Here is a 9,975-nt window from a genome sequence, read left to right as displayed (position 1 = left end):
TTTTAAAATTTGGACAAGAATTTAAAAGTTTAAAATTAGAACTAAAGATTTTATTATGGTGCTATTACAACAAACACAAAATTAACGTGTGTGAAGTAATCTACGGGTGGACAGCTATCAACGAAGTAGAAGTTGATAATGACAGGGAGAGTGTTTTAGATGTTAAATTTTGAACTGGGTGCAGTGTGACAGCGACGCGAGTGTTATACACCTGATGATGGCCGTCTGAGGCCGAAACATGTAGTGTAGAGAGCAAGATCAAAGACACAAGAATATATTGTTTGCACTTGAGACGGAGGTTATATCATTTATTCCTTTACTACATTTTAGTGTTAAAATGCATTGCTCTGCAAAGAAACTGTAAATGATGGTTTCACTGTATTATGTTGAGCATTGTACATAGTCTGGGATGCATCAGGTGTACACAATATTCTGATGATGGGATCTATTCTGATAGTCAGGTGATTTGTGGTCACTGTTTTAAGACACTGTTTTATTTACGTATATTAAGATCAGTGGTAACAGTTGAGATTGATCACAACACTTTTCAATACTAGACAAATAACTAGCCGCTAAACTAGACTGCCTGATACTAGTCTAGTACTCAACAAGTCCCAGGGTTGATCCTATCTAATTGCTAAAAAGTAAAGTAAAGATATTCCTGTAATAGGCCATGCAGGCCCATAGGGTTGTAAGATATTGAGGTTCCCACATTATCAATCTTAAAAATTTGTCAGTATAACAACAGTCACCTTAAGATGGGAGAAGAGAAACTCTTGAAACATCATGCATGTATGTGGTGCGTTCCATATATATAATGCCTACTATTTTTTGTGTTAATATGTAACGTCTGAGCTGGATGTTGGTGGTGTTGTAGTAAAGGTTAAACCTTCCTGCCAATGTACTGTTAATTTGGTTGTTGTGCGACTGATAGAGACAGCAGAGCAGTCTACCAAAATGGCGTCTGACATAGAAGTGCGTATGAAAGAGAAACGTGTTATTGAATTTCTCACTGCCGAACAAATTGTACCCATTTACATCCATCGACACTTGCTAAAGGTGTATGGAGGCAATACAGCGGATGTCAGCACAGCGATTTGGTGGGTAGTGCGTTTCAACAGTGGCGAAAGTGAAGTGCATGACAAGCCATGCCATGGGCGTCCCTGCTCAGCTGCCACTCCTCACAATAAACAGCGCCTCATCTGAACAGATCAGCAGATAATGACCAGGGACTGGCAATTCTGAATGCTACAAGACGACGCTGACTAAGCTGAAAGCCCGTATTTCCCGAGTCAGGCAAGAGAAGCAGACAACCTTTTGCTTGCAACATGATAACGCTAGACCCCATACCAGTTTGGCGACCACCGCGCACATTGCAAAGTTTGGCTGGACTGTCCTACCACATCCACCTTATAGCCCCGATTTAGCACCTTCAGACTTCCATCTCTTTGGGCCTATACAAGATGGACTACGTGGGCAACATTTTCCAGACAACGATGCTGTCATTGCAGCTGTAAGAAAGTGGCTAGCCTCTGCTGGTGCAGACTTTTACAGGCGTGGCATACAGGCTCTTGTTCATCGTTGGCAAAAGTGCATAACGAATGGTGGTGATTATGTGGAAAAATAGCTGTAAGTAGCTGAAATCTTGCTCTATTTAACTGTGTTATTATGAGTTCTGTATCTGTTGTAGTTTTCTTTAAAAAAAATAGGAGGCATTATATACAGAACGCCCTTAGTACATCAGATGCATCTGAGACAGTGGATAATGTACAATTATTGCTATCCCTGTAACAATCCGTGAAGGCCTATAGGATTGTGAAATGTCAAGGCTCCCACATTTTCTGGACAATTGCCTCACAGATAGCGGTGAGGTTGTCAACCTCACGCACCAGGTGTCCTTTACTTCCAGGAAGATTACTGGTACTCATTTCTGTTAGCGAATGAGTCGACCCCAGGGCCCATTGTGCGGCTGGAAGGATTAGGTCAACTGAAAAATCCAATGACCTCATTGGGGCTGAAACCCATGACCTGCCAGCTTGTAACATAGTGCCTGAACCAACTATGATACCGCCTACCCCAGTAATGTATAATATAATATTTCTTTAACAAACCAACTACTGCCACAAGCCTTTGGAAATTAATGAGCTGCAGATGGAAGGGAATATTAAACTGGATCTTAATTTACTTTATTCTTATATTCAAGTAGATCCAATTACAGGGCGAGAAACAAGTTCACACACCACTGGATGTAGAATGTGTCAAAAATCAAAACAAATGTTCCAATTAAGCACTGGAACAAGTCAAAATAACATAATATAAAACACAGACAACACAGTCACTAAACATAATAGAACGTGACTACAACAAGACTATAATAACTTAAAAAACATGTTGTGAAGAAGTGACAAGTAATAAACTGGTTCAGAATTGAGTCAATTGTGATATGATGATGATGATGATGATGAGCCTTCAGATTACATAAATTCAAGGAATTTCATGATCAGATGAATAAATGTCATGTGCTCAAGGAAGATGCCTCAACATGGTGTCAGTCCTAATACCAAATTTTAATAAATGTTGGATCTAAACAGTAGCTACCTACTAGCAAATATACTGTACACAGTGACTACTGCCTGTTCATCAGATGACACCGGTATCTGGCAGGCCATATAAAAATATTTATATCATTTACTATCAGACTTCACTAATTTGGGCAACTGTTTTTATGTACTTCTGTTTTTTTGGGTTGTTTTTTGCATTACAACCTTGAGGATCATATTGCCATGATCAGTACACAAACCGCCAGGTGTAATGCTAGCATAGATGACAGTAGTTACATGCAAGCCTCACATCAAACATCAAGGCCTTTTTAAAGAGATTTAAAGTCAAAGCATTCTAGATCTGGGATACTACTAAGTAATAATATTAACTAATACTAAGCAATTTATTTTATGATATGCAATCTAAGTTTCAAAATGAGGCTGTATTGCCTAAAAGACATGTGAAGCCCATTTTATAACTTCCATGAATATATTTTCAGTACCACTTCTATAATTTGGACAAGAGTTCACTCCCAATTAGTCTGAAGTAGAGGGGGTGATCTGTGCGTGCATGCGTGTGTGTGTGTGTGTGTGTATGTGTATATACAAATGACTTGAAGCTTTCACACTGACAGTGAGCAATGAAGTCTACTTGGGCNCTTTCTTCATAGTCACCGCCGTGAAAGCCTCAAATCTTACACTGCAGAGGTTGTTCCTATATCCATCATCTTGAATGCATGCTACTGTCTGGACCATGTGGGGGACATTGGACTCAGTTGCAGAGAGTCAGTGATGTCCTATCCCAGTAGGGACTATGTACAGCCTATTGGCATGACACTGGACTCAGCTGCAGATAGTCAGTGATGTCCTATCCCAGTAGGGACTATGTACGGCCTACTGGCATGACACTGGACTCAGTTGCAGATAGTCAGCGATGTCCTATCCCAGTATGGGCTATGTATGGCCTATTGCCATGACACTGGACACAGTTGCAAATAGTCAGTGATATCGTATCCCAGTATGGGCTATGTACAGCCTATTGGCAGGATCAGTCACTCAGTCATAAGAATTCATGTTGTTTTCCACTGGTCCTTCCTTATGTTTTTAAATTGCTCTAATCTGTTTTATCATGTTCAAGGCCAGACATGAACGTCTACCTCTGTTAAACTCCACTTTGATATGGTTAATCACCTATGAAGACTTCACTGTTTAAAGCACGTGCTTTAAGAAGAATGAATACAAAATGAATAAGGAAAGTAATTATCATGAAACTTTGGAACAGAAAATGGGATAGCAGATTATATACAACGGCAAAAAAAATTACTAAATCTGTTACCTAAATTACACAACTTAATATATTTCATACCTTCTTCTAACATAGCCTCAATTTCTTCATCTGGAACATCAGAGTCAAAACTCTCCTCTGACTGGTTTTCTGAATCTTGATCATAATCTTCTTCATCAAGAACATCAAACACTCTCAGTGCTTGACTTTCATCTAAGTCCACTGCAACATCTTCTTCTACATCTTTCGTCTCCTCCGTTTCACTGTGTACTTCACCATCTTTTTCATGTTTTACTTTTGAAACTGACATATCACATGAGTTTGTTCCTTTGGTAGGTAAAACTGAAGCACCACTTGGAGAATTACAATTAGTACTTGAGGAGACAGTGTTTACTGGCATATCCCTCGATGCATATGGGCACTTACAAGGTTCCTCAACACCTTCCACATCATCAGATAACTTACGCTTCCGTTGGACCATCGTAAATGGAGAATTTTACTGTTTGTTGACAACAGATTCACAGAATTAATAAGTTGTAGTTTTTACAATTGTGTAGCTACAAACAAAGATCAAATCAACAATGCTGCTGAGGTCTTGGTTTTAAGTAAGCAAATTATAATGTATGCATATTAATGCAATCTGTAGGGCTGGGGGAAAGTCTGCCTCCTCAATGAATATTTCACAAATTTAACTACACAGACAAAATGTCAAATGTTGTTTATAATAAGTGCACCAAAAAGGGAGGTCATCCAGGGAAAATATTACACATTTTTTAAAATTGCCATCTTCTGGGATATGTCACTGTGTAGTTCGTATATGAACTGATGTTTTGGAGGAACGTATCACCTCCATCTTCAGGGTCAAAAATGAACCAAGCAAGAAACCAGTGACAGCAGGTGGCTAGGCAGAAGGAGCTGTGAGTCCAGATACAATTATATAGGGACCACAGGGTAAGGGTAATGGGTGTTGCCCAGTTCCCATTGGCTCGCTACTCTCTCTCTTGCCTGGCTTCGTGGGTGAGCCAATAGGAACCAAGAGCTGGGTAGGAATGTGCAAAGGCCAGTTTGAGAAAACAGGTGTATGCAGGAGGCAGGAGTGTGCAGCGCCAGTTTCAGGAAACAGGTTTATGAGAGAAGCTGGAGGAATGTGCAAGGGTTGGTATGAGAAAGCAGGTGTATTCATGAGGTGGGTAGCAGACAAGTGAGGGAGGAAGTAGAGCAGGGTCAAATGGTCAGCAGACCAGAGGTGGCAGGGGTGTCAGTCGGATAGGGCTGTTGAGCCTCACGGAGATTGTATCGTATTGTGATGCTCAGGAGGCTACGCGGCGTTATATCCAAGAAGATGGCAATTTTTGTAACTACCACCATGAGAACCTTAAATTATACATTACACATTTTTCATCACTTTGCCATGAATTAGTAACCATCCTTTTCAAACCCAAAATATCAGAAATATACATATATTTTTAGGAAGTGATCTAAATATTGCTGTCAAGCTGTTAACACTCCCTCACATTAAAAGTCCTGGGTTCAAATATTAAACCACAGGCCAGCCACCATTATTAAGGTTTATTATGGTTTTCTTGTAACTGAGCTGCTTTGTGTGGTGGTAATGTTGTAAACTTGTATTTGGCAGCAGCTTCATTGAAATCCTGGCCAGGACACCAGTTGTCCTGACCAAAATGTTTCATGCTTTTCCACTCTCTCTCCAAAAAAATGCAAAGACAACAGACCATGAGTGTTCTCCTCCAAATTCATAATCATCAGTCATACTACCATTCAGTGTTACATCATCTCAGATACTGAGAGAGTCACAAAATAATCCATAAAAAAGATGGATTTTCTCAACAGTTTTCTTGCTAGGATATAATGCTGTATAGTCTGTTGAAAGTTGATTTTCAATGGACTACACAGCAATATAACCCAGAAGACAGAATTCCTCTAATCACTGCTGTGAGAACCTCAAATCCTATTCTCTCAATCCTCTAAAACAAATACTGTGTAGTACTTTAAATTATACAATGACCTCTTCCTTTATTGACCACTGTGATGGTCAATAAAGAGTTGTATATTGTAACACAACAGGATGCATGAAATGAAAATTAGAAAATGACCATTTCCTTCCATATACTTTCCAATTCATCATTCACTGATCATCATTTCTTTTGACAATGTATAATCTGAACAACTGAAACTGCCATTACATAACCCAATAATAAATAAAATAACATTTCTGAAGTGACAAATTTCCTTAATACATAGAAGCATGGTAACAGTATAGAAGTATTATATTTATTTCTATGGATCTTCTTCTTCTGCAGCCAGTGTTTCATTCTAGCAGAAAATACCATTACTACAGCACTGATAACATAAACGGATATCTCCATTCCATTCATGAAATACGAGATACAAGTCCTAAATTTTTTGATATAAAGAGAAATAACTAAGGACCCACAAAACTATGAGTTCAGGTTTTGAATTTGTATTTAAATTTCCATTATGAGGAACAGCATAAGTCCACTACATCTGAAACGTTGATAAGGGATACAGATGAGATAAAGCAGGTGTGGGGGAAAACCAAGGACAAAAACCAGACGTAGCCCTTGAGATGAGGACATTAAGCAGATTGGAGCCATGTTTCATTGTACTCTTGGTTTATATAATGATATTTGTCACAGGCTCAGACTATACACCGTCGAATGATGGACGAATAATAAATAAAAAATTGGAATGGGTGTGGAAGGAAGATGTTTTAGCCTAACTTGAGGTATTATCCTAGCATTTGCCTTAAGGTAGGTGAAAATTACACAAACCCCCAATCAGAAAAAATGAATTCTGCAATGCAATTCAAATCACAGACCTCCCAAATGTGAAGCAAGACTGTGGAAAGGACCATGATATTCAATTTCAGATCTGTGGCAATATATCTGACTTTCATAGTACAACTGCTTCACTGAGGCTCAAAAAAAATATTGAACAATACTTCCCTCCTAACTCAATCTTGAAGTCTAAGAATAGCTGATGTACTGTCTCAGTGCACTCAAATTTTTTCTCCGGTATCTGACGAATGCAAGAAATCTGATCAGTAGTTTTTCATGTATATATGGACTTAACCTTGAGAGAAAGATATTGGACAAAATTTTGTATGAAGTTGACAGCAATGAAATTCAATGATAATTACCAGAGTCAGTTCTACCTCTCAAAAACACTAGTAAATTTCTACTGGATTACACAGAGCCACATTTCAAAAGATACTAACTATTCAAAGAAAATACAACCATGAACAGTATTGCTGCTCTTCTATATAGAGAAACAAAGATACTCAGAGGTTAAGGTGGTGGGGAAAATAAAGATTTTTAAGTTTTCTGACAAAAAACACTGTACTTTATACAGAGAATTATCCAAAAGTAAAGACTCAAAACGTTTTATTAACTTTGGGTTTTTAATTTTTGTTAATTCTGTATACAAAGTTAAGCGTTTTTTTCTTCACAAAACTTCAAAATCATCAGTTCCCCTACCACCTTATTACATCTGAGTATAGACATTCTTCTTTAGAGAAGAGAAGCAATACTGTCTGTTCTCTTTTGTTTGAAAAGTACTACCTTCTAGCTCAGTCAGTATAGCAACAGGCTACAGGCTGGACAGCCAGGGTTTGATTCCTGGCAGAGGCAAGAGACTTCTTTCTCTGCTCCACAGTGTCCAGGACAGCCCTGGGGACAACCCAGCCTCATACACAATGGGTACCAGGGGCTCTTTCCCCTGGGGTAAAGCGGCTAGAGCGTTAGGATGACAATTCAATTGCCTAGTGTTAACACTTTCTCTGAGGATTGAAATTTCTCAAATGGAGAGAGAAAGCCAAGATTGCAATATTAGTCAATTGGCTAAGAATGGTACAAGGATTTGGACCAATACAGTATTATTGAAAAATATTTATTTTTGTGAATTCATAAAAGCTACAGCTTTAACGCTTATTTGCCTTATGCTACCTCTACCAAAGCGCAAACTTCTTCAAGATGCAACAAAGCAAGAACTTGAGTGCTCTCTATTGGGAAGCAAGAAGCAAAATGGGTTAAATGATCCCAAATGCAGCCACTGAAAACAAACCAACCAACCTCTATCAAATGGGGCAGCAGTAGCATAGTTGGTTGAGGCACTATGCTACAAGCTGGAAGGTCACAGGATCAAATCCTGATGAGGTCATTGATTTTTTTTCAATTTACCTAATCCTTCCAGCTGCACTATGGCCCGGGGGTCATTTCTGTTAGAAATGAGTACCAAGAATATTCTTGGAAGTTCTTGGGGATAAAGGGCGGCCAGCATGTTAGACTGACAACCTTACCACCATCCATGAGCCAACTGTCTAGAAAATGTGGGAACCTCAACATCACACAACCCTATGAGCCTCCACAACCTGTTACAGGGATATTTTTAGTTACTTACTTCTACCTCTATCAAAGAAAACTACCCCTAAAAATGCTTATATCACTGTAAAATTCTTATGACATTATATTTATACTGATATGAATTGAAACTAGAGAAATACAACCTCCTAACAAAAAAAAAAAAAAATAGTTTTAGTGCTTTCTCTTCACATATCCACATTTTACACAACTGAGGGAACTAACCTCTACGGTTTATATAACCATATATGCCCTGTCTGCAAGGGAAACATTTGCAAGTCCCTCCATATTGGTGTTCAGCTCCTTCTGGGGCTGGTGGCATATGCTGCACATCATGCCTACCTTTATATTCTTAGTCATCATGGCGTATCCTCTATGAGAAGATGGACCTGTCCCCTATGCGGGAACTTATATCACCGCAACACACTTAAATTCAGAGTTCAATGACAGTGAATATGATGACAAGTATTGAAGAAAAACATTAGCATTCTTGTCTTTGCTGGGATTTGAACCCACAACTTAAAACTCAAGTATCATATTAATGGCAAAACCACAAGGTCTGGTGATATACCTAATTCTAACATTTGAAATCCAGCATAATAAACCTTTACATAATGTGAAACTTGCCACATAAAACCCAGATTCAATATGAAAAATATAATGAAACTTACTGCTGCTGTGATGTAGTGCAAGTGAGTAGAGATGATAGGAAGTATACTGTAGAATATATACTTTTTGAAGAACTTAATGTCTAAGAAAAACCTACATTCACAACAAATACAATGTGTCCACGGTGGCCACACAATGCAATGGACGTCTGCATACTACTTGCTTCTATCTTGTTCCTTACCATAACACAACTCCACCTGATCCTCGGTGAATGAAAGGTATCCTTCACTTGGGGGCCAGATCCCCCACTCCCACCAATGTCACCAAAGTCCAACCTGTTTATTTAAATCTGATTGGACATTTGCATTGGCAGCAGCAGGGATAACCAACCATAAACCACAACTATGAAGTTGGGTGGTGGTGGTGGTGGCAGAGGCAGTAAAGGAATTTAATAAAAAAGATGTATGAAACTGCAATGTCAAGAGTTCTTGTAAAGAGAGAGAGCACATTCAAGACACACCAACCCCCTCCTTAATAGAACTTCTGCATTGCATAATTCGTCATAGTACATATATCGACGTCGATCCCTTGAATGTATAAGGGGTGGGCCTTCTTGGCCCTTGCACCGCGACCACAGTGATCTATTGTTACAATTCTCACATTTCAGTAACAAGGCTGTGTACATATACATAAGTTCTTGTGTACCTAGACTACTGTGCATATATGGTCATGACTAATGCATGTAAAGAACATTACGTAGACAATAAATGTAATCCATATCTTATTTTAGAACTGTTATACTCACTTATACATAAGTTATATACATAAAATTGCTTAGTCTTACTAAGTAAATTAATATAAGTAACAACGAATTGGTCCAGCTGAGCAGATACCACAGTACCGATTTCTCAGGCTTACCAATCTTCTATTTTATATCCATATTCATAAAGTTCCCTCTTATACCTCTGCGTCACAAAATTACCTGATGCTGTTTAAACATCAATCAAGCCAACGCGGTTATGCGTCTGTGCACGTGTTGGCGCTTTCAAGACCTTCAAGACGCTATATAATGGAATTAGTTTAGTTAAGAGTTACGGCTTTGCCAAGTGAAGAATTAGCGATGTGCCTACGCAATCAATCT

General features: G+C 38.7%; 1 protein-coding gene across 1 annotated transcript in view; it reads right to left on the bottom strand.

Moving 5' to 3' along the window:
* Positions 1-9,723, bottom strand: part of LOC111872300 (microprocessor complex subunit DGCR8) — a 28,504-nt gene extending 18,781 nt beyond the window's left edge. The window contains exons 1-2 of the mRNA XM_023866022.2: positions 9,640-9,723; positions 3,907-4,324 (exon numbers count right to left, since the gene is read on the bottom strand). Of these exons, the coding sequence (XP_023721790.1) occupies positions 3,907-4,306 (400 nt within the window). The 5' untranslated portion in view covers positions 4,307-4,324; positions 9,640-9,723. The remainder of the gene's footprint in view (positions 1-3,906; positions 4,325-9,639) is intronic.
* Positions 9,724-9,975: the final 252 nt, after the last annotated feature.

Source organism: Cryptotermes secundus, unplaced genomic scaffold, assembly GCF_002891405.2.
Source record: "Cryptotermes secundus unplaced genomic scaffold, Csec_1.0 scaffold44, whole genome shotgun sequence".
Classification (NCBI taxonomy): Eukaryota; Metazoa; Arthropoda; class Insecta; order Blattodea; family Kalotermitidae; genus Cryptotermes; species Cryptotermes secundus.
Note: the sequence above shows the minus strand (reverse complement) of the source record. Positions and strands in the feature narration are given on the sequence as shown.